Raw genomic sequence first — 26092 nt, forward strand, 5'->3', positions numbered from 1 at the left:
TCTAAATGCCAGCTCAAAACTTGTTTATTTAACCTTACTTTAACTAACATAATTTTGTCTTTTATTTTCATATTTGCACTATACCCCATTGTAAAGCACTTTGAACTATATTGTATAAAAAGTGCTTTTTAAATTATTACTATTACATTTTCAGAACCATGTGGTGACACTGATCAGGGCTGATGGTTCTTCAGCTACTTTTAAACTCCTTTATGTAGCTCAGTATGGCGAACAGTCATCGGAAAATGGAGTGTAACCAGAAAAGACATTAGTTGCTAATGAGAAATTTTTGTGTGATTATTGTACCTAGGTAAAACTTCCAATATTATTCTCCATTTTCTAGTAATAATTAATGCAAAGGAGGGATTTGGGAAACAAAGTGAACTGATTTGTTCTTTTGTTTCAGTCCAGCTATGAATAAAGTGATTCCTGCAAGTGTACCAAACAAACAGTACCAGCTGCTTTTTACTCAGGGAACAGGGGAATCCAAGGAGGGTAAGTACTTGAACATAGAATGTTAAAGCACAGAATAGGCTGATTGGACCACAATATTGTGCCAGTCTTTGAACCTACCCCAAGATCAATCTAACCCTGCCCTCCTACCGAGACCTCCTATTTTCTTTCATCCATGTGCCTATCTGTGAGTCTCTTGGGTGTCTCTAATATATCTGCCTGTACCACCACCTCCTGGCAGTGCATTTCATGCAACCACCACTCTGTTTCAAAAAAATACTTCTGACATCCCTCTTCCTCCCCGCCACCCCATACTTTCCTCCAGTCACCTCAGAATTATATCCCCTTGTGTTAGCCATGTCTGCCTTGGGAAAATTTCCTTGCTGTCCATTCTGTCAATGGCTCCTATATACCTCCATCAAGTCACTTCTCATCCTTTCCTCCAAATTTCTTCATCTAAGTTATTTATATTACCCTGCTTATCTCATTAGCTAAATCTGTATATGATTACCTTTAATTAAGAGGATAACATGAATGATTCTTTAATGAGAGATTAGTAAAACCAGCTGTTCTAGTTCTGAATTATCTTGCCCACCATCGAATTGTAAGGGCAAAAAGATAAAATTACTTTACATATTCTAAGGTGTTTCTCTTTGTTGTTGCCACTGTGAACATTTTTCTTCTTGCCTAAAGTAAGTGGCAAATATTGCTCTGGAGAACTGGAGTATGTATTGTGTTGGAAGTAACGAGCTTTGGATCTGTAAGATCACATAGTTCCAGCTGAGGTATGCGAGGCAGTGAGTGGTGGTGGCCAATCCAACATGATGTCGTTGCAACTTGATGCACCATCAATAACTCTCGGAGACGTGAGGTGAGATATCGGCTTTTATTGGCTGGAAGAAAGAACAAGCAGCAATTGACCACCACACTGCATTCTGGAGACTGAGGCCGGGGTGGTGTCTCCAATCGCCTTTATACCGGGATCTGTGGGAGGAGCCACGGTCAGTGGGAGGAGCCACAGGAGCAGTCAGCAGGGGGGCGTGTCCAGACAGGTATATGTAGTTCACCACACAACTGAAATTAAAAGTTTCCTGATGGGGATTTTCTGTTAAAATTCCATTAATACTCATCTTGAGAAAGTGATACTAGCTTTCCCTGGTGCTTTCAGGGTTGGGATCAACTTCTATTAAAAAAATGTGAAGACTGAATAAGCTTAGTATTGAAGGCTGACGTGTTTGGAGATAATCTACTAAAAGTTGGAGCTGATGGAATCATTGGAAAAATGTATCATTAAAATGACCTGCTGGTCAATCAATAATTTATTGATCCCAAAGGAAATTGCAGTGTCACAGTAACATTACTAGTACACAGATATAAAAATATTAGAAGGGAAGTAAGAAAGAATAAAAAAACCCCACTCCTGTTAGACTGTTTGTGGTAAGTTATCACTTCCTTGGCTATGGTTGACTCATTATAGATGCTAATGACCATGGGTAAGAACGACCTCATACAGTGGTCTTTGGAGCAGCGCAGTTGTCTTAGTCTATTACTGAAAGTGCTCCTCTGTTCAGCCAAGGAAGCATGTAGAGGGTGAGATTGCCAGGATTTTCTGTAGGGTCCTTTGTTCTATCTCAGCCTCCAGTGTGTCCGGTTTAACTCCTATAACAGCCAGCCTTTCTAATCAGTTTATCGAGCCTGTTGGTATCACCTGTGCTGATGCCATTGCTCCAGCACACCACTGCATAGAAGATTGAATTGGCAACAACAGACTGATAGTTCATATGAAGGAGAGGCCTGCACACTCCAGAGGATCTCAGTCTCCTCAGGAAGTAGAAGTGACTCTGGCCCTTCTTGTATGTTGGTGCTCCACTCAAGTCTATCATCCAGGTGTTCTTACCACATTCACGTCCTCATCTTCAATGATAACAGGGAATAGTGCAGGCTAGTCTTCCTGAAGTCCATCACCATCTCCTTTGTCTTACTGATATTGAGCTGCAGATGATTCAGCTGGCACCATTTGACAAAGTCCTCCATCAGGGCCCTGTTTTCATTACTTGTCCTCCCTTTATACACCCAACTATGCTGAGTCATCGGAAAATTTCTACAGATGGCATGACTCAGTGTTGTATCGAAAGACCAAGGTATTGTGAGTAAAGAGGAAGGGAGCCCTGTGGGCCCCCAGTGCTATATATAGCCATGTCTGAAACACAGCTCTGAGGCTGCACATTCTGTGGTCTGCCAGTCAGATAGTCCATTATCCCGGATACAAGTGCCAGCCTGCATTGAATGGAGCTTTTCTCCCAGCAATGAGGGCTGTATGGTATTGAAGGCACTTGAGAAATCAGACAACATGATTCTCACAGTGCTGCACTTCTTATCCAAATGGAAATTGAATTAAATTGAATTGACTTTATTACTTCTTTCATATCTATGAGGAGTAAAAATCTTGATGTTATGTCTCCGTCTAAATGTGCAACTTATAGTAATTTATAATAAATAGTGTGTACAACAGGATAGTCAGTAAATCAGAAATACAGCTGTGTCTGCATGAATTAAGCAGTTTGATGGCCTGGTGGAAGAAGCTGGCCCAGAGCCTGTTGGTTCTGGCTTTTATTCTGTGCTACTGTTTTCCCCAATGGTAGTAGCTGGAACAGTTTTTTTGTGGTTGGGGTGACTTGGGCCCCAATGATCCTTCGGGCCCTTTTTACACACCTGTCCTTGTAAATGTCCCAAATAGTGTGAAGTTCTGCAGAGTCCTACTATTGAGGGAAGTACAGTTCCCATACCAGGCACCAGGCAGTGATGCAGCCAGTCAGGTTGCTCCCAATTTTGCCCCTATAGAAAGTTCTTAGGATTTGGGGGCCCACACCAAACTTCTTCAACATTCTGAGAGTAGGCTCTGTTCAGCGGGTAGATATCAGCAGTGTCAACTCCAGGCTGAGACACAGATTGAAAATGCACTGGAGAACTCCACACAGCGGCTCAGCACACTCCTTCAGGACCTTGAGGTTCACACCATCTAATCCCGATTTTTTTTAAAATTAGTTTTTTTATGCATTTTCTACATCACTACAGATAGAAAGAAAAACCCCAAATCAAAATGAAGAAAATTAATACAGTGCAAAAATAAACATACAATAATAATATAATACAAAAAAGATAATTGAGAAAGCACCCAAATTGAAGACATGTAAAATTAATATCCTCAATCCCGATGTTTTGCCATGTCTGAGTTTCCTCAGAGCCCTTCTCTCTCGCAAGTCCATGATGACTGGGAAGTTGATTGAAGGTGGCGGCTGGAGGAGGTGAAATCAGGATGATAGCAGTTGGTGTGTGGTGCTGTGGATGGTAGGTGGAGGGCAAGGAGTGGGGATGTAGATAATCGTAGCCTGTGTTCATCTACATGTTGAATTGGAGGGGGTGGGGGGGAGGTTTTAGTGCTGAAGGAGCATTGGGTGCTTTGGCACCTGGACTGGTGTGCTGAGGGAGGTGTGAACAGGCGGGCAGTTGTCAAATCTATTGAAGAATTGGTTTAACTCATTAACCCATTTATGGTTCAATTTCCAGGCTCTATAGCTGGGCTGATTGAAGCCAGTGATGTTCTTCATGCCTCTCCACACCTCCCGTGTGCTACTCTGCCCCAGTTTGTTCTCCAGCTCTCTCCTGTATTCCTCTTTAGCTACCCTGATCTTCTCTTTTAGCTCCCTCTGCACGTTTCAATTCTTCCCTGTCTCCTGATCTAAAGGCTCTTTTGTGGTTGTGAAGAGTCACTGGATAGCCTCTGACTATCCACACGATCAACGCCTCTCAACATCACTGGTGACCCATGGTTTGGTGTTAAGGAAGCAGCAACTTTAGTCAATGATTTTAGAGTTTCTGACCAAAGCTGTAGTGTTCAGTTGGGGGAAAAAAGAGTGATGGGTATTTTCCTGAAAAGCACTAAAAGAAAAAGTACAAGCAATGCAGAGCTAATAACACGATTCCATTCCTGAGAACTATTCATAATTCTGAAATGAAAAGAGAGGAGCATCTGAACAGTAGGTTCAGGGAAAAGCAGCTGCCGGTGACCTCTGATAAAATGAGTGAGGGCTCAGCAAAAACCTGCTAACGTTTGGCTTTGCTGGGGTCACACTAAACCTCTGATTGTTGGTGCTCAGGTGGAGAGATGCCTCATCCTACCCAATAGCCAGCAAATTCATCCTGCTGATCTCTGTGCTTGCTTTTATATATGGGGCTTCCATAAATTGAACATTCAAAACCTCACTGGGGCCTGTATTAAGTTTTTCTTAAACCAGTATATATTTGCTTTTCTAGAAATCATCAACTATGAGTTTGACACCAAAGATCTTGTCTGTTTGGGTTTTAGCAGTGTGATTGGAGTCTGGTACTTGCTGAAAAAGGTAAGGGCAACATATCAAGTAATAATTTTGTTAGTGTTGAATGATCTCTGTCTGTAACTATATCCAGTTAGTGGAACGTGCTCAGTTTAGTACAATACAGCATGTAGTTGCTAATTTTCCAGAGTTTTAATATGAATGGTTCTGCTCTCATTGTTAGCTGATTTGGGCCATAGTAAGTTTCCATGTCTCTGGGCGAAGTGCGTGCTCTGTTCTCCTGAATGTGGTCAATTATTTATGAACTTAAGGTCATTTAAGTCATTTTAATTTCAGCTACATTTAAAAAAATATATTCTGGGATTGTTTTCACTTAGCCTTCTAAAAGTCTGTTCAGATACATTTTGACCTGTGTATCATGAAGAGCTGTGAAAGTGAAAACTGACAGAAACAATATGAAGCAAAGAAAAACTGCTGGGGGATCTCAGCAGGTCAGGCGGCATTTGTGGAAGAAAATGGAAGTCCATATTTTGAATGTGACAGGTGACAGAAGACTGCAGATGATGGCATCTTATAGGAAAGGAAGACCGAGGCAGAATCAAATAAGGGAACAGACAGACATACTTTATTGGAAGTGGGGTATGCATTGTCCGCATCTGTCCACCCCACCTGCAGTTATCTGTGCTTTGTTGCTTCCATCTACTACCGCCCAGCCTCTGCTATTTCCAGTTTTCTATGCTCCTCTGTCACCTCTTTTGTGCATACACCTATCACTTGGCAGCTCTTCTCTTCACCTTCTTACGTGGCTTTCTTTCCTCATCTTTCAGTTCAGATGACTCGAAATGTGGATGGTCCATTTTCCTCCACAAATTTGAAGATTTGAAGATTGAAGCATTTGAAGATGCTGAAAATCAGTATCTTCAGCATCTGATTTGTAGCTCCAGTTTCTTGTCTTCAAGAAACAAAGTGACATTTGTAATGGGTGTGGTATGGAACTTGTGGAAATCAAAGTTGTCTGAAACCTAATGGGGAAATGGAGTTCAGGCCTTTCTGAATAGGCAACCATGATTTAAGTGCTTTTGCTTCTATTCTATTAATCTGTCATAAAATTAGTTGAATGGCCTTCATTAACTTTCACCACTTGTCTGTGAACCTTGGATCCTTTCTAATACCTGCATTTAGGGCTACTGCTCAGAAACTTGGCTTTGAGCAATGTCTGACAAGCTGAGTGCAGGAGGGTGCATCTTCAGGGAATGAAGGGCACAGGTAGAAGCTGGGTTAACAGGTCCTCTGGTAGGATTGGTAGAGTTATGGTATTAAAAGTTTTTTTTTTTAGGAACATAGAAAACCTACAGCACAATATAGGCCCTTTGGCCCACAAGGTTGTGCCGAACATGTCCCTACCCTAGAAATTACTTGGCTTACCTGTAGCCTTCTGTTTTTCTAAGCTCCACGTACCTATTCAAAAGTTTCTTAAAAGACTCTATCATATCCGCCTCCACCACCATTGCCAGCAACCCATTCCACGCACTCACCATTCTCTGAGTAAAAAACTTACCCCTGACATCTCCTCTGTATCTACTCCCTAGCACCTTAAACTTGTGTCTTCATGTGGCAACCATTTCAGCCCTGGAAAAAAGCCTCTGACTATCCACACGATCAACGCCTCTCAACATCTTATACACCTCTAGCAGGTCACCTCTCATCCTCCGTCACTCCAAGGAGAAAAGGTCGAGTTCACTCAACCTATCCTCATAAGGCATGCTCCCCAATCCAGGCAACATCCTTGTAAATCTCCTCTGCACCCTTTCTATGGCTTCCACATCCTTGCTGTAGTGAGGTGACCAAAACTGAGCACAGTACTTCCAAGTGGGGTCTGACCAGGTTCCTATATAACTGCAACATTAAAGTAGGCTATTAATGCAAGAGGTTGGGTTTTTGGGTCAGTTAGAAATGTAATGTAAAGCTTCAAGTCATTACTGCTAATTGTTCCTCTTTCATTACTGTAACTGCTCATGGGATTAACATAAAGGTAGAAAATAGCATTCTGACAAATCAATTCAAAGCATTGTAACATGAAAGTAATGTTCTAAATGTCTCATTACTTAACTACACATCTTCATTTATCCAATATTTAAGTATCTATCACTGAAATTGGATTCTGTGTATTTGTTGTAAATAAATGTAAAGATTTTACAAAAAAAAGTTGTGAACATTTTGACGAACTTTGACGAACATTGTTTTGTATCCTTTTGCAGATGATTATCTGCAAGAATGATTTAATATAGTTTTTTAATATGACTAGTAATGAAGGGTGAATAGAAATTGTATTTTAAATTCTCTGTTTTAACTGAGTGTATCTGAAGGGGAAATAGTATTTAATTGTGGGTGATGGGGGAAAATTCCACAAAACAGACAAGAATGGTCATTTGGATTAAAGAGGTAATGTTCCTGGAACTTTTTTTTGAAAGGAGTCAGAGGATATAAAAATTAATTCTGTCAGTAAAGATGTAGGTAAGTTTTAAAAGAACTCTAAATTTGGCTTCATATTAAGTAGACTGGACAGCAACTTTAGCTTAAGTTGGAGAAATTCCACTTGTGTTCTGCAGCCTCCACCAATTAAAGTGATGTATTGCCCCTTGTCTACATAAAGGGGCATAACACTGCACAGACTTCATTTGACAACAATTGTAGATGACCTGTGATTGATTTGCATGTAATTTTGTATTGAACTCCATTTAAGACTGTAAGACATAGGAGTGGAATTAGGCCATTTAGCCCATCAAGCACTCTGCCATCCCATCATGGCTAGTTTATTATCCTTCTCAACTCCATTCTCCTGCCGTCTTCCTATAACCTAATACACCCAATGACCTTTGGCAATAAATTCAACAGATTCACCAACCTCTGGCTAAAGAAATTCCTCCTCATCTCTATTCTAAACAAGTGTTCCTCTATTCTGAGATTCTGCCCCCCCCCCCCCCACCACATAGGAGACATCTTCTCTACATCCACTCTATCTCAGCTTTTGAACATTTAATCAGTTTCAATGAGATCCTCCCTCATTCAGGTGAGTACAGAGCCATCAAGCACTCCTCAAGTCTTTCATTCCCAGAATAATTTTCGTGAACCTTCTTTGAACCCTCTCCAATGTCAACAGATCCTTTCTGAGATAAGGGGCCCAAAACTGCTCGTAATACTCCAAGTGAGGCCTTACCAATGCCTTATAAAGCCTTAACATTTACATACTTTATTTTATACACTAAGGAGAAGGATATTGAATTGTGTAAGGTGTGGGAAACAAGTAAGGAAGTTATGGAACCTATGACAATTAAAGAGGTGGAAGTACTGGTGCTTTTAAGAAATTTAAAAGTGGATAAATCTCCGGGTCCTGACAGGATATTCCCCAGGACCTTGAGGGAAGTTTGTGTAGAGATAGCAGGAGCTCTGAAGGAGATCTTTCAGATGTCATTAGAAATGGGGATTGTGCCGGAGGATTGGCGTATTGCTCATGTGGTTCCATTGTTTAAAAAGGGTTCTAGAAGTAAGCCTAGCAATTATAGACCTGTCAGTTTGACATCAGTGGTGGGTAAATTAATGGAACGTATTCTTAGAGATAGTATTTATAATTATCTGGATAGACAGGATCTGATTAGGAGTAGCCAGCATGGATTTGTGCGTGGAAGGTCATGTTTGACAAACCTTATTGAATTTTTTGAAGAAGTTACGAGGAATGTTGACGAGGGTAAGGCAGTGGATGTAGTCTATATGGACTTCAGCAAGGCCTTTGACAAAGTTCCACATGGAAGGTTAGTTAAGAAGGTTCAGTCGTTAGGTATTAATGCTGGAGTAATAAAATGGATTCAACATTGGCTAGATGGGAGATGCCAGAGAGTAGTGGTGGATAATTGTTTATCGGGATGGAGGCCGGTGACTAGCGGGGTGCCTCAGGGATCTGTTTTGGGCCCAATGTTGTTTGTAATATACATAAATGATCTGGATGATGGGGTGGTAAATTGGATTAGTAAGTATGCCGATGATACTAAGGTAGGAGGTGTTGTGGATAATGAGGTGGGTTTTCAAAGCTTGCAGGGAGATTTATGCCGGTTAGAAGAATGGGCTGAACGTTGGCAGATGGAGTTCAATGCTGAGAAGTGTGAGGTTCTACATTTTGGCAGGAATAATCCAAATAGAACATACAGGGTAAATGGTAGGGCATTGAGGAATGCAGTGGAACAGAGAGATCTAGGAATAACAGTGCATAGTTCCCTGAAGGTGGAGTCTCATGTAGATAGGGTGGTGAAGAAGGCTTTTGGAACGCTGGCCTTTATAAATCAGAGCATTGAGTACAGAAGTTGGGATGTAATGTTAAAATTGTACAAGGCATTGGTAAGGCCAAATTTGGAATATTGTGTACAGTTCTGGTCACCGAATTATCAGAAAGATATCAATAAATTAGAGAGCATGCAGAGACGATTTACTAGGATGTTACCTGGGTTTCAGCACTTAAGTTACAGAGAAAAGTTGAACAAGTTAGATCTCTATTCATTGGAGCGTAGAAGGTTGAGGGGGGATTTGATCGAGGTATTTAAAATTTTGAGAGGGATAGATAGAGTTGACGTGAATAGGCTGTTTCCATTGAGAGTAGGGGAGATTCAAACGAGAGGACATGATTTGAGAGTTAGGGGGCAAAAGTTTAAGGGAAACACGAGGGGGTATTTCTTTACTCAGAGAGTGATAGCTGTGTGGAATGAGCTTCCTGTAGAAGTAGTAGAGGCCAGTTCAGTTGTGTCATTTAAGGTAAAATTGGATAGGTATATGGACAGGAAAGGAGTGGAGGGTTATGGGCTGAGTGCGGGTAGGTGGGACTAGGTGAGATTAAGAGTTCGGCATGGACTAGGAGGGCCGGAATGGCCTGTTTCCGTGCTGTGATTGTTATATGGTTATATTCTAGTCCTCTTGAAATGAAGTTGGTCCTCATTTAACCAAATAACTAAAAGTACTGCTGTTTCCAGCATCCTTAAACTAGCATCTGGACAAAGTGCTTGGACTATCAACTGCACCAAACATGTCACTGTAATATTTTGTAATGTGTCAGTGTTTCATGTTTGATTACATCTAACCTGACTTGTGAAATATGAATTAATGTTACTGATAGACTGTTAATATATGTAAAGGAGTATTGCTTGTATTAGAAGATGATTTGAATAAAGTGTGCGGCAAAATACATTTAAAGACATTCTGGAATGTAGTGTCATAGAGCACTACAGCACAGAAACAGGCCTTTGTGCCATCTAGTCTGTGCTGAACTGTTATTCTACCTAGTCCCATCAATCTGCACCTGGATCATACCCCTTCTATCCATGTACTTGTCCTAATTTGGCTTAAGTGTTGAAATTAAACCCGTATCCACCACTTCAACTGGTAGCTCTTTCCACACCCTCACCACCCTCTGGGTGAAGAAGTCCCCCTCATGTTCCCCTTAATTTCACCTTTCATCCTTAATCTATGTCCTCTGGTTCTAGTCTCACCCAACCTCAAGACTTATATCCACTTTATCTCCACCCCTCACAATTTTTTGTACAATACTGTACTTTTAACTGCCTTTTAATTTTAATGGTCTTTTCCTGTTCTATTGCAGCATTGGATTGCCAACAATCTGTTTGGATTAGCCTTTGCTCTCAATGGTGTTGAACTCCTTCATCTCAACAATGTCAGCACGGGGTGCATTCTCCTCGGTGGGCTGTTTATCTATGATGTATTCTGGGTAAGTGGGTTTGTTGCTTCCTTGATTATGTTCCACTGCATCTCGCTTGGTGAAAAATGCAATTAGCCAACATCCTCATTTCAGCCAGGAGTCCACCAACTGAGTTTGAGCCTCATATGGAGCACTCATTTTATTTTTAGGGTGACACCAAACCATAGTGGTTCGTGTGACACTAACAGTGCCCATTGTAAAATCAGGGTTGAATTCCTGCTTTTGTCTGTATGGAGTTTGTATACTCTCCTGTGACCCAGTAGGTTTCCTTTCGGTGCTCCAGTTTCCAAAGATGTATGGATTAGGGTTCACAAAATGTGGGCATACTGCGTCGGTGCCAGAAGCTTGGTGACACTTTCAGGCTGCCCCACCATATCTCAGATTGTGCTTGTCTTTGATGCAAAGCAACAACTTCAGTGTATATTTTGATGTTTCAATGTATGTGTGACAAATAGATTAAATACAGTGTTGATCACCCCCAATCGAAAATTCCAAAATCTGAAAACCTCTGAAATCTGAAAAAAAAAAATTTGCGTGCTGACACAAAGTCACAAATGGAAAATTCCACAAAGCTCTGGGGTTCCCAGGTGATGTAAATGTCACTGCACCACAGACAATTCTGAGGAGTATCCTCACATGTGTAATGATTAGAAGTTAATGAAAAATAGAGAAACACTGAATAAAGCAAAAATTGAAGATCTTGATTATGAATTGAAAGATTGGATTTGTCAGCAATGGTGTGAACATGTACTCTTTAATGGCATGCTGATGATGAAACAAGCAAAAATCTGTCATGATTAAAAATTGAAGGTAATTGTGAATATTTAGCAGGCTGGTTGCAGAAATTTAAGAAAGGCACAGCATTAATTTTTGTTTAAAGATTGGTGCTCATAAAGCATGTGCTGATGACAAAGCTACAGAGAAATTCATTGAGTTTGCAAAGATCATTGATGATTGCTGCTGCATCAGTACATGTGTGATGAACAAGTGTCAGACAGTCTGTTTACTGGAAACACAAATTTAGAGACAGGATTATGGCGATACCAAATAGCCACTGTCCACCTAGGTGGCTGGGGTAGTGATAACTTGCCTTTCTGATGGTTCAATATAAACATTGTTTCATGCACCAAATTGTAAAAAAAAATTTAAACTATTTTCAGGGTAAGCTATATATGTAACGTAAATGGATTTTGTGTTTAGACTTGGGTCCAAACCCCAAGGTATCTCATTATGTAGATGCAAATATTCCAAAATCTGTAAAGCTTCCGGCCCCAAGTATCTTGGATAAGGTGTCTTCAACTTATATTAAAAGTGATCTGAGATACACAGGCATGGACCATCTGGGTTACAAAGGCTATGTCAACAGAAATGTTTTAAATCTTTTTCTAAGATGTAAGTTGTCCTGTTCAATTACCTCAGATTCTTTGTTGAAATATAATGTATTTAGATAGATAGATAGATACTTTATTCATCCCCATGGGGAAATTCAACTTTTTTTTTCCAATGTCCCATACACTTGTTGTAGCAAAACTAATTACATACAATACTTAACTCAGTAAAAAATATGATATGCATCTAAATCACTATCTCAAAAAGCATTAATAATAGCTTTTAAAAAGTTCTTAAGTCCTGGCGGTAGAATTGTAAAGCCTAATGGCATTGGGGAGTATTGACCTCTTCATCCTGTCTGAGGAGCATTGCATCGATAGTAACCTGTCACTGAAACTGCTTCTCTGTCTCTGGATGGTGCTATGTGTAATTGACCGTAGCCTACTCAGCGCCCTTCGCTCAGCTACCGATGTTAAACTCTCCAGTACTTTGCCCACGACAGAGCCCCCCTTCCTTACCAGCTTATTAAAGGAAAACATTAATCAGTTGTCTTTCAAAAGATACATTAAACATGGAAATGATATTTAAAATGCATTTTTAATTTTAAATTTAAAAAAAATCTAAGTAGATATAAGATATTCATCCTTCACGCTTGCCCATCCTTTCAGTAGGGTTAAGAATAATCTTTTATGTGAAACTTCTCTGCATTAACACCAATATCCCTTCCTGCCCTTAAATATTTTTTTTTAAAACATGATTTATTTTTAATATCTTTTATTGGCCACTTGGGTAGTGAATTTTAAAACCTTAGTATTTTTTTCATTCTGTGTCTGTCCTTGCCTGCAGAACATTGTTTTCCATGGCTAGGATGACCTGACAGCAATTCAACGTGTATTGCGTCAATGCCTTTAGGAATTCTGTATGTTTCGAGTGGGTGGGCCTATTTTCTCCATATACAACAAACTCAATGTCAGCCTGGAATCTGTAATCAACTAGATAGTAGGAAATGAATGATCCTGAACTAAGTTCCAGCTAGCTCGCTTGCAATCCTGATAGGTTGCATGTTGGGCAGCAATCAAGTTGCTGGCCAGTGTTATTAAATTCCGATCAGTTTGTCGGGAACCCACTCAGTAACAGACTGAGGGAAAGTTGAGATGTAGGAATTTTTTAACAGCTTGGACATCGTCTGCAGTGGAAATGGAAAACGAGGGATAAAAATTGCTTGGAACACTGAGGAGTAACGAACCCACCTCTCTTTGAAATAATGCTTTGGCTTTTTTATTGCTAAGTAAAGTCAGGATCTTGGGTAATATCTGATAGTACCATAAGCAATTTAGCGCTCAGTAAACATTCTGTATAGATATCAGCTTGTACCTTTCTGGAATCTACAACCTTTTAACTCTGGGGTGACTGTGTTAAACAATGAGCCAAAGCTGTGTTCAAGGCCAAGCCTTGTTGTATATGTGGGAGACTAGGTGAATTTTCCATATTCTAAATGAGTATTGTTGTTAACCTAAATAACATTTTTATTCATTTTTATTTCAGAACAATTACTTTCAAGTTACTTTTTTGTTTAGTAACAGTAATAATTAACTAGAAAGCTTGTGTTTCTGTGTAGTCATTAGAATACTGGAGAATGCAAAATATATACCTCATTTGAGTTGTAAAGGTTTCATTGTGATTTCATCCTTGAGTTACAACAATGGTAGTTAAACATATGGCAGACCTCCAAAATGAAGATACTGAAACTGTTTTTTCCTTGTGACAAATCTTGCTGAACCAATTGTAAATATGATCTAAGGCAAGGTGTTTAATAAGTGATGTTAATATTACATTCCACTCATTAATTTTGGTTAAGTCTGTTTTGCAAAGTTTTACTATATTTATGTTTTTCAAACAAAATTGCAACTGAATTATTCCTAATTCAATGTCATTATACTGTTATTTTTGGATTGGGTTTGGTGAAAGGGACTTGCATCTTGGAGTTATTTAAACTGAATACTTAAATCCTTTAAATCTTTGCTTACAGGTATTTGGCACAAATGTCATGGTAACTGTTGCCAAGTCATTTGAAGCACCAATTAAATGTGAGTACCACAGTAGTCTATTCTTAACATGTGTTGATCACAACATTATATTCCTTGACAAATGCAGCACCAGGTGTTGTTTTAAGTCTGATAAGGATTTTCTAAGATAAGTAATTAAAACCACTTTCAACTCTGCTTGGTTTAGCAAACTGCTTGCAAACAAATAGCAAAGATATCTTGATTATTCCTTTCTTATTTAGCAATTAAATACTTGGCATAACCAGTGATCTATCAAGTGTTGCTTGACTGCTGGTCAGGTAGCTTTCTCTGCCTTTTCCTTGAGAGCTAAGATACTCTATATTGAACCTGTTCCTCAGGATGATTCAGAAAGAAGTAAATGAAGATTGAAAATGTGAGATAGCATTGCTCTGTGTTTGAAGCCAGACAAGACAAAATTGATTCTCTCCTTTGCAGTAAATTGGTGGCTTAGGGGATTCTTGTTTCCTGCTGATTATACCAGTTTCAAACTCGTATCAAGCAGTGCTTCAAACTACTGTTCTCCATCCTCCTTTGGGAGCGACTGGAAACTGCTTGTATTTGATGTATGGGGAGGCAAAGATGAGATTCTGTGAAGCTTCTGTTGTGTATTAATTTGCCAGGATTTTGTCTATGCTGATAAACTGCAAATGATTACTCTGATCCTCTTGAGAATTTCTTGGGAAAGTAGAACTTCAGTTGTGGCAGAATTTTAGCATTGCCTTAAAGGAGGGAAGTTTATTGAAGTTTGGTCAAGTTTGTCATACACCCCAAAAATGGAACCCTTTAGCTCAACCGGTTCATTGTGACCACCAAGTGCCGATGCATACTAATCCCATTTCATAGTTCTGGGCCTGCAATCTCCCGTGATCTTCTGTTTCAACTTCTTAGCTAGATACCTAAATGTAATGAAGTACCTGCCTCTATCACTCTAAGAAAATACTGTAAGAACAGGGAGTTTATCATACAAAAATAGAAATCATTATTTAAGGCACAGCTGTCTGCAGTTCTGGTTGCCGCACCATAGGCTATGCAGAGAAAGCACACCACGACCTTGTGTGGATGCAGTAATTCTGCTATTAGACTGCGCTGAATAGGCTGGATTTGTTTTCCTTGGAATCTGATGGTTTCCGAATAAGGGGAATAGATGGGGAAGATGGTGAGAGGGTTTTCACCATGGCAGGGATGACTAGTGGATTCTGCTTAATTGAGTCATTGGTTAATCAGGGTGCTACTTATTTGGGACAGCTCTTAAAGAGCAAAAACTAATTAAGAAAATTTCCAGGATTCCCGGTATTTATTTAGGGACGGACACTTGTGTGGCCGTTAGACGGTACACCATTATAGAGCAAACAATTTTAAAGTTTGCTTTAAAACAGCAGTTATTTTTTGTCACTGATAGTTGGTGAGAAGTAAGCAGTAAAGTAATTCAGAACTTTTTTACTCATGGTGGTTTCAAGCATTCAGACTTGGAGATGTCAGAAATAGCCAGGAGTGAAAATGAAATGATTTCACTACTTGAAGTTAAGAGCTATGAAGAATTTGAAGCTGTTGACAGTTACATTGACAGTTATATTGAATGTTACAATGAAAGTCATGATTTGGAGGATGCAATCATCATTGAAGGCAGTACCAATATCTACACTGGGTGTCGGCACTGATTTTGTTCAGTGCATACACTGGATGAATTCCTCGGACAACTATTAGGAACTAATATAGTTTAGAGTACCGTAGCAGCATTATTAGTCTTTTAATTTGTTCTGTATTTCATTTAAATAGCTAATTTGTTATATTCAGTTTGTCTTTTTTTAATACCTTTTTAACTATTTCCATGAAACTTCGGCTAATTGGGGTAGCCACTTAATTGAGCCAAAATGTATTGGTCCCGATGTGTCCTAGTTAACTGAAATCCACTGTATTACCAAAAACCTAGGTTCAAAGGAAGGGTAGGAGAGTTGGAGGAGACTTCAGTAAGAATTACTTTCAACTCCCAACCCAGTGAGATTTGGAATTTGCAATATCCTGCCCCTTCCATCCCACCCCCTCCCCACCCCCCTACCGAATTCTTCAACCACAGTGTTCCTGATTGTGGGTACAGATGAGAAGTATTCAGTTAATGCTTTACCAGCAATCTCTGGTCCAACAGTTGGGCGATACAGTTATTATACCTGCATTAACTTGACAACAAGTGATGCCCTACAACAGAGGTGCAGATGCACTCATTGGCTACTTTATTAGGTACAGAAGTGCACCCTGGTGTGATCTGCTGCTGTTGAAGCCCATCCACTTACAAGTTTGACATGTTGCACATTCAGAGATGCTCTTCTGCCCACCACTGTTGTATGTGTGTGGCTATTTTGGGTCACTTTCCTATCAGCTTGACCCAGTCTGGCCATGCTCCTCTGACTTCTCTCATTAACAAGGCATTATCACCCACAGAACTGCTGCTCATGGGGTGTTTTTGTTGTTTTTCACACCATTCTCTGTAAACTTGGGAAAATCCCATGAGATCAGCTGTTTGAGATGTTCAAACTACTCTGCCTGGCACCAACATTCATTCCATGGTCCAAGTCACTCAGGTCACATTTCTTCCCCATTCTGATTGGTTGGAACAATTGAATATCTTGACCAAGTCTGCTTGCTTTTATGCATAGAGTTTCTGCCAAATGATTGGCTGATAAGCTATTTGCATAAATAAGCTGGTGTGCCTAATAGCAGTCACTGAGTGTAAATATTGACCATAGCAATAATCATTGTTGTGGACCAGACTCGATGGGCCAAATGGCCTAATTCTGCACCTATATCTTAAGGTCTGTGTCCCAGCTGATTGTTTTACATCGATGAAACTTCATCAGATGAAAGATTTTTGGCTCTCTTCTTTCTCCAGATGCTAGCTGGCGTGTTGAGTTCTTCTAGTATTTGTTTTTTATTTTGTATTTCCAGCATCTGCCATCTAATTTTGCTCGAATGGCTCAGTTAATTTTTGGGCAAATGGAATTGCCAGAATTGTAATCACTACTTGTAGAGGAAAAGTGAGAATTAATTGGGAAAAAAAAATTATCAAATCCATTAGCTTAAAATTTTCATCAGAAAGGCTGGTGCCAAGTCTCTGGTTTTCTTTTATTGATACAAAAAATAAATTAATTTGAATCATGCAACTTCTCCAAGAATGTATTTTAAATCACAAATCAAATAATTACGCAATTCTTACAGACCTTGTGATTGTTTGATTGTGATCATTCTCTGTAAAGAGTAAAAACTCCTCTTACCCTGTGGCAAGGGTGTGATTCATCCAATCATTAGCTTATAATAACTACTGACAAGGTGAAGCCTGTCTCACTAAAATTGATGTTTACCCACTAGTCAAATTTACTTATTTGCAGATAATGAACTATTACACCTTTAACATTTGCAGTTCTGTTAATCACGTCTGAGGTGATGACTGCATGGACTTTTCAGAACAGTGTTATTTTAAGTGCAGTGTACACCCCCTAGAGGGAGCCCTGTCCCACTGGACTTGAATTCAATTCCAATCTTAGACTTAAAATCTTCCCATTTTAAACTAATTTCATATTTTCCCAAATTTGGCAAAACCTTGCAGGAACAAAAATCACCTTGTCGTAGGATAAAATACTTTTACTGTGCTTGTTGTAAATTAAACTCCTTTTCCCTCTTGGGCTACTGCAGATAATTTGGCAAGTGCTCTTTTAGCAAGCAAGTTATGCTCTTGCTATTAGTCTGTGAGGCTTGTGAAAATAGTAGTTATGCCAAGAAGTAAAAGAGGACATTGCAGCAGAATTAAAAGCATCTTCCATGACTATAGTTCCAAAAATGAAGAAAAATACAGGTGTTTCTGAATGAATTGGCCTTCTGTTTCTTACCTTGCATAAATATTTAATTCCCTGTTTATATATTTGCTATTTGTACCACACATCTGGTGAGGTTAACCTTTATAAGTTTGCATCTCTCTGGCAATTTAAGCTTGCCTTTGAGAGACTGGATTGGCTTACTCTGTGCACACTGTTGCAGTTTTGGAAGTGCCTTCTTTTGAAGGAGCTGTTAAACCAAAAACACAAATGTTCTCCAACGTCAGCGATTTTGTGGCACTAATTTGAAGAGTAGATAAGGAATTCTTGTGTGCCGTGGCCAGCATTTGACCAGAAACATACGATCTTTACAGAAACAAGAGAAAATCTGCAGATGCTGGAAATCCAAACAACACACACAAAATGCTGGAGGAACTCAGCAGGCCAGGCAGCATCTATGGCGGGGGCGGGCGGGAGTACAGTCAACGTTTCAGGCTGAAACCCTTTGGCAGTTTTGACTGGAGAAAAAAACTGAGGAGTAGATTTGAAAAGTGGGGTTTTTGCCCTGAAACGTTGACTGTACTTTTTCCATAGATGCTGCCTGGCCTGCTGAATTCCTCCAGCATTTTGTGTGTGTTGATCTTTACACATATCGCAAGGTCCCACAACTTGTATGTTGTCAGCTATATTTCATGATGTTAAAAGCAGGGATGTTTTGGGAAGCCTTGATAAGGATGTGATACTAGCTAAATTAAAGCATTCGCTTAATGTTTTAGAATAGGCTAGGTTGTCACAGGATTGAAGACAGACATGGAATCATGGATAGAATGTTTTTATTAAGTGGGATATTTTTGTATTTAATAATCAGCAAGGAGAAAGGGTAACAAAGCATGTAAGGAACCCAGCAGGTTAGGCAACATGGATGGCGAATGTTTTGGACTGAGACGCTTCTTCAGGAGTGGAAAGGAAGCGGCAAGGCACTGGAATAAAAAGGTTGGGGGGAGTTGGGAGGCTAGCTGGAAGGTGATAGTGGAAGTCAAGTGGGTGGGAAAGGTAAAGGGCCGGAGAAGGAGGAATCCAATAGGGAGGATAAGTGAAGCTGGTTGGACAGTGCTGCTTTTGTATGTAAATAATTTCTTTCATACAATTCAGGTGTTTTGCCTTAGATCAGTGGTAGGGAAAACATTGGAGAAGTTCTTGCTTGCATTTTGAATTTCCACAGGTTTGTTTGCATGGGGGTAGTCAGCATGTCTGTGTGGGGGAAGCTCTGTTGCAGAGGTGGTTAACATTTAGATGGATATGGCAAACGATATCATCTTGGTGCACATTTTTTTAAAACCTTTAAGATCCTGCAGGGCCGACTAATCCAGAAGATTAAGTCATAGAGAATCCATGGTAAGTTGGTAGGCTGGGTTCAGAATTGGCTTGGCAGGGTAGTGGTGAAGAGGTGTTGCCCATACTTGGAGGTCTGTGATCAGTGCTGCTTTGCAGGATCAGTGCTGGGACCCCTTTAAAGTATATATAATAATTTGGTAGACAGTCTGATTATCAAGTTTGTGGGTAACTCAAACATTGGTGGAATTTTAGATATTTCATTCATTATATATGATGTGGGAGATTATGGTCTTTCCGTGACTGTGATTGTTTTGGCTGAATTTTGTATAGAAGTGGTTTGCCTTTGCCTCCTTCTGGGCAGTGTCTTTACAAGATGGGTAACCCCAGCCAAAATCAGTACTCTTCAGATTGTCTGCCTGGTATCAGTGGTTGTATGACCAGGACTTGTGATATGCACCGGGTGCTAATACATGCTCCCATGGCTTCATGTGACATAGATTGGGTGGAGCGGGGTGGGTGGAAGGGCTAAGCAGATGCTACCCCTTGCCCAAGGATGACCTGCGGGCTAGTGGAGGGAAGGAGTGCCTTTAGTAGAGATATATCTTCACCTTGTCACCCTATTATAGGTAGTAAGGTTGTCAAAACATCATGAGATACAGATGAATTTGAATTTTAGGCAAAAGAATAGTAGGTGGTGTTTAATCCAGACAAGTGTGAGGTGGTGCACTATGGATGGTTAAATACAAGAGTATACAGCAAATTGTATGACTCAAGGGAACATTGAGATACAGTTCATCCACACTACTAAAAATCCTACCAGGATCTCTGTACTCTGCTTTCAAGTTCAACCTTTCAAAGTGAATCAGTTCACTCTTTTCCAGATTTGAACTCCACCTGCCAGCTCTGCATCCTATTGATGACCAGTTGTAACCTACAATAACCTTCTACATTATCCATAACACCACCAATCTTCATGTCACCTGCACACTTACTAACCCATTCTTCCACTCCGTTATCTAAGTCATTCACTACTACTACTCTATTTTCTGTGGGCAAGCAAATTCCTAATCCATGCAGCAAAGCTTCCCTGGATCCCATGTCTCCTGACTTTCTGAATGAGCCTACTGTGGGGAACCTTGTCAAATGCCTTACTAAAATCCATGTAACACCACATTCACTGCTTTGCCTTCAATTCGTTCTATCCTGCCCCAGAAGAGGTTCCGTTGGTTGAAGAAACTAAAATCTGGTTCATCTTCCTCAACCTCTCTTCTGTTCTGTCTTCCTGTTCCTGTCCTGATTAGCTCGTGTGTGAGAGGTAGCTAGAGATGATTACCTTTTGAGGTCCTGCTTTTCAGCTTGCTTCCAAATTTCCCATATTCACTATGCAGGATCTCTTTGTCCTTTTATACATATGTCACTTTTGTCAGTGTGCACCATGACCTATGGCTGCTCAGCCTCCTTGAGAATATTCTGCAGCTGTCATTGCACCTGGCTCCAGGGAGTACATCATGCTGACACTTTTAGCAGTCACAGAATCTCCTGTCTGTCCCACTGATCAACAAGTCTCCAATCACTAGTCCTCTCCCTGACTTTACTCTTCTCCGCTGAGTCTCAGAGCCTGCCACAGAGCCATTGATCTGCCTGCTGGTGCTTTGTCCTGATAGGTCATGCCCTCCTCCTCCCCATCCCACCCCACCAAGCAATACTTAAGGGAATGACCACAGAGAAACCCTGCACTGACTGCCTACTCCCCTTTCTTCTGGTTCTTATCCATCTATCTGAAGTCTGTAATTTGCTTGTGACCACCTCCCAGATGAAGCTTCCCAGATGATCCAGAGTACCTCCAGAGCCAACTCCAGCTCTTGGCCTGGTCGGTCTGAAGCTGCACAGTTGTGCACTTGCCACAGATGTAGTCAACGGGGAGACCATCAGGTCCCTTGAAATGCTACATCTTGCAGGGGGATCAAGCTGCTTCCCAAGCTACCATCCTGCCTACCCTGAATCCAAGATCAAGGATCAACAACAAAATCTTGAGCCTCTCACTTTTAAGTCCTGGTGCCTGTTAAACGAAGTTTACCAGCAGAGGTCACTAGATTATTGATTAGCCAGGGCATGAAGGGTTACAGGGAGAGAAGGCAAGAAATCGAGGTTGAAAGGGAATTGTATCAACCATGATGAACTGGCAGAGCAGCCTTGATGGGCCAAATAGCCGAATTCTGTTCCTCAATCTCAGTGTTTTGAGAGCTAATTCTTAAACTCTATTTATCTGTGGGGATGTATTGAGGGACCTTTAATTGTTTAAAATACTTCAAATTACTCTTTCTCCAATTGTAGATATTCCAAATCTTTGAAATGTCTTTTGTGTCATTGTAATAAATGGTATTAAGTTTCACAGCAACATTTTGGACTTTCTGTCTGAAAGTAGAATCTGGGTGAGTGTTTATAAACAGACCTTGTTTTTGATCAGTTTGGCCAAGATGCTGGCCCGTTGCTTACCAGAGCAGCTGCATGAGAATAGAATTAGAAACTGTTAGCATCACTCTAGCTGGTGGTTAGATTCCAGATGGCCTGCGGTTGGGCGATATCACTGTGCACAGCATGGACTGGAATGAGATGTACAAAAGCAAACATTCCCGTCAAGCTGCAGGACATCCCAGCTGCTCTGTGTTTATACAGTCTGGCACTGGAATGCACCTAAAACATTGTTCAAGATTGCTCCCTTTTTAAAAGGGGCCTTCAGTACTGCCATATTTCTCACTGGACCAACTAAAGATGATGGATTATGGTTTGAACAGACTGAGCAGACTGTTGTAGTTCTGACAATTCTTCCATTATGAGCATTGACAGTAGGTATGAGGGGAAAGAGGAGCATCACCTGCACAGAATATTTTAACTTCTAAAAGTTAAGACTACTAAGAAAAACTAACTTGATAATTTCTTTCCCTGCTTCCTGAACTTTGTATTTCATGATTTTATGGGGCAATAGTACCTTTTGCAGCTTCCCTTTTTCTCTCAAGGTTGGATAGTAATGTTTATTTTTTTGTTTATTTAGTGCTGTTCCCTCAAGATCTACTCGAGAAAGGGCTTGCAGCCAATAATTTTGCAATGCTTGGCTTAGGAGACATCGTCATTCCAGGTAATTGAGCTTTCTTTAAGGAATCCATAATGTTTAGTAACTGCTGTCAATTCAGCTCATGCTCTGGACAATTGGCCTAAATGTGTTGGTGTCAAATACCATGCTGTTCTCAGTTTTAACACGAGCTCAAATTAGCTAATGTTCCTTAAGCGATTCTTGTCATGCACCATTTTAGTTTTGCATATTAGTAAGGGTGCCAAATGTTACAAGGAGAAGGCAGGAGAATAGGGTTGAGAGGGATAATAAATCAGCTATGATGGAATAGCGGATAGACTCAATGGGCTGAATGGCCCAATTCTGCTCTTGCGTCTTATTTTAAAATTACAAGTATAATGCCCTTCTCACATCATTGTTGATGTGGCATTGTACCAGCTGCCAATCTAATGTGGGAGAGTTTGGAGCCCACTATATGCATTATTGGTTATTTGTAAACTTTTCAAGATAATGGACTTCAACCTTGTGGCCAGCATTTATTGCTTATCTTTCATAGTGCCAGAACAGAGTGGCCAAGGTCACTTCAGAGGACATTATAATGATATTGGTCCATGGCATAAAAAAGGTTGGGAACCCCTGCTCTAAGGGCAGCAGATTTCCTCTGCTGATGTTTGTCTGAAACAAATGGGTTTTTTTTACAAGCCATCTTAAGCTTGTTGGGAGCTCTAGTCAGCATAATCTGGAGTGTCTGATATTGTCTTATGGACTTTGTGAAAACTTGGCAAGTATGATATTGAGCCAGAGCACATCACTATCAAGGCAGAATAACTGGGTGGGAAGAGGGATAGTGATCATGATGTTATGAATTGAATTGATAAAAATAATAATCTTAGATTATTTGGCACATGGACGTCAAAACAAACAGTGAAAATACATTATTTTATGTCAAAGTTCAACACAGTCTGTGTTCTGGGGGCAGCCTGCAATTGTTGCCATATTTCCGGCACCAACGTAGTACGCCCACAACTCACTACCCCTAACTTGTATGTCGTTGAAATGCGGGAGGAAGCTGGAGCACTCGGCAAACCCATGCAGTCATGGGGTAGAAAAAGACTGGCAGCAATTGAACCCTCATTTTACAGCTGGCATTGTAAAACATTAAACTAGCCACTATGATGCCATGCCGCACCTATAGACATAGGAGAAGGTATATTCGGTGCTTGTGGTGTTCTTTACCTTGTATAACATAGGGTACAGAGCAAACTGTATGAAGTAGGTTTCGGGTAACTCTAACACCAACATGATAAGCAAAACTAATCTTTCTTAATATTGGAAACCCATTTTCTTCAAATATCTGCACCTCCTTTCCATTCCCCATGTCATGGTTCCATCTCAGAGTTCCCTACCAAAAGAAAGAAACGTGCACACAGAACAGGTTTTTCCCCAACCTCTAATCTCATTCTCTCCTCTAATCTGCTTTCCTGTATCCCCAGCTGTTATTTGTGAAACAGATCCCCAGAGTAAGATTGTTTGACCTTTTCTGGAACTTATTGTTCTCAATACAACCAACATCAGAGAAATTTTCACAAGTTAGAGACAATCACTGGAAATATATCTGACCCTGCAATAACTGGTTTGCTGTTGAGCACAGCCTAACACACTGAAGCCATAAGTTTCTCTGATCTATACATAGCAGAAAATGGCTAGATGGCTGCAACCAGTCTCCTAATCCTAGTGGTGGGTTCACCTTTCTGTGGAGGTGGAGTAGGTCTCACATCCACCGCTCCTCCTGGTTTTCTCATTTGCCTTTTTTTGTAAAGCCTATTAACACTAGTCATTTAATCCATTAACTCGATGCAAATTATTAAATTTAATAAAACTAGAGATCACAAAATAAGGTGTAGCTGACGACAAAGCTTGCTGTCTGTTGCAGGACGATAAAACGGTTGGATGAAATGATAATGGTTGTTGTATATCCATTAAAACAAGAGCAGAATTAGGCCATCCCATCTATCAAGTCTGCTCTACTGTTCAATCATGGCTGATTTATTATTCCACTCAACCCATTCTCCTACCTTCTCGCTGTAAACCTTTGATGCTCATACTAATCAAGAACCTATCAACTTCCACTTTTAAGTATACCCAATAACTAGGTCTTCACGGCCATCTTTGGCAATAAATTCAAGATATGCTATTCTCTGGCTAAAGAAATACCTTTTCATCTCTGTTTTAAACAGACATCCTTTGGTTCTGAGGCTGTGTCCGCGGTCCTAGACTCTCCCACTATAGGAAACATCCTCTCTATGTCCATTCTATGTAGGCCTTTCAGTATTCGTTAGGTTTCAATGAGATTCCCCCTCTCATTCTTCAAAACCCCAGCAAAGCATCGAATGCTCTTTGTACATTAACCCTTTCATTCCTGGGATCATTCTCTGAAGCCTCTCCAATGCCAGCACACCCTTTCTCTGACCCAAAACTGCTCACAATACTCATTACAGTGGTGTTATGTGTTATGATTCTCTTCACTCATGGAGTGTTGGAATGTGCAACTTGTTACCATAAAGGGACAGTTGATGTCAATTTAGTACAATTCTGAATGGGCAGTTATCTGATTTTTTTTTTAATTTCTTGTCTAAACTTAGGTATCTTCATCGCCCTTCTCCTTCGTTTTGATGTGAGGTAAGCTGCCTGAAGATGTGAGCAAAGTTATACATGGCCAAATTTTAGATCATGTTGATTCTGAATGGTTTTGACAATGTTAATCAAACTTCACTAATCTGTCAGTAGTAATTGGGTAATGCAGAGTCAGTAAGGAAATTAGATTAGCGTTTTCAAAACCGATTAAATTGCTCATGGTCATAAATTAATGAAACTGTTTGTTTAGTTATTTGGAATGATTATTCTTAGAATGCCAGATGTACAGTATAATTAAAGTTGCACTCTTTTTTACTTATCCTCAATTCCCTTGCAGTATTAATTTTCCCTTTTCCGTCCTTTTTCTGTCTTTCCTTTTCATGGCATCATTTTGTATTTTGTCCATGTTGTGAACGTTGAGTAAAGTGCTTCAGTTTTATTCACATGTAATTGTATATTTGCAAGAAATGTTTTCCAGCAGCTAGTTTGACTTCAGACGTTATTGTACTTGCAACCCAGCATCATCTTGATCTTCATATGAGACTAGTTGTAGCATCATACAGTCAAAATCCTTGAATAGGATGAGTTCAAGTTTGTTTATTGTCATCTGACTGTACATATATACAATCGAATGAATCAATGTTCCTCTAGACCATGATGCACCCACACAATGGATCACACAGCACATAAAACCACAATAGTATACTATAAATAAGTTAATAAAATATAATTCAAAATGCATGTAGTAAAGCGCAGCACAGGTCAACAGTTCTCTGTCCCAGTGACAAGGCCTCAGCGGTGGCAGGGTATCATTACTCTCACAGCCTGAGGCAAGAAGCTATTACCCAGTCTGTCAGTCCTAGTCCTGATGCTTCTGTACCTCCTTCCTGATGGTAGTGTGTCAAAGATATTGTGGGATAGGTGGCAGGTTATCTTCCACAAAGCTTTGACCCTTCACCTGCAAAGCTCCAGTAAATGTCGCAAATACGGGGAATGGGAGGCCGATTATCTCAGCTGATTTTTATTATCCTCTACAGAATCTTACAGCCCGATGTCTTGCAGCTTCTGTATCCCCACAATGGTGCTCCTGTAGAAAGTTATTAGACTGCGCAGGGAACCTTGTTACACCTCAATCTCCTCGCTATCGCGGCTGCTGTGTCTTGACCAGTGAGGTGGTGTTATGGGTCCAGGTTGTATTATCCGTTGTGTGCACACCAGGAACTTGATGCCCTTTACTGTATCCATGGCACAGCCATTGATATGCAATGGAAAGTGGTTGGCTTGTGCCTTCCTGAAGTCCACAATCATTT

General features: G+C 40.3%; 1 protein-coding gene across 2 annotated transcripts in view; it reads left to right on the forward strand.

The window, feature by feature from the left end:
• hm13 (histocompatibility (minor) 13) overlaps positions 1-26092 on the forward strand; it is a 102306-nt gene that overhangs the window by 33654 nt on the left and 42560 nt on the right. For both annotated transcript variants that reach the window (XM_073062094.1, XM_073062095.1), the window contains exons 4-9: positions 407-495; positions 4768-4853; positions 10429-10554; positions 13904-13961; positions 22131-22214; positions 24791-24827. In XM_073062094.1, the coding sequence (XP_072918195.1) occupies positions 407-495; positions 4768-4853; positions 10429-10554; positions 13904-13961; positions 22131-22214; positions 24791-24827 (480 nt within the window). The remainder of the gene's footprint in view (positions 1-406; positions 496-4767; positions 4854-10428; positions 10555-13903; positions 13962-22130; positions 22215-24790; positions 24828-26092) is intronic.

This window comes from Hemitrygon akajei, chromosome 11 (assembly GCF_048418815.1).
Source record: "Hemitrygon akajei chromosome 11, sHemAka1.3, whole genome shotgun sequence".
Taxonomy (NCBI): Eukaryota; Metazoa; Chordata; class Chondrichthyes; order Myliobatiformes; family Dasyatidae; genus Hemitrygon; species Hemitrygon akajei.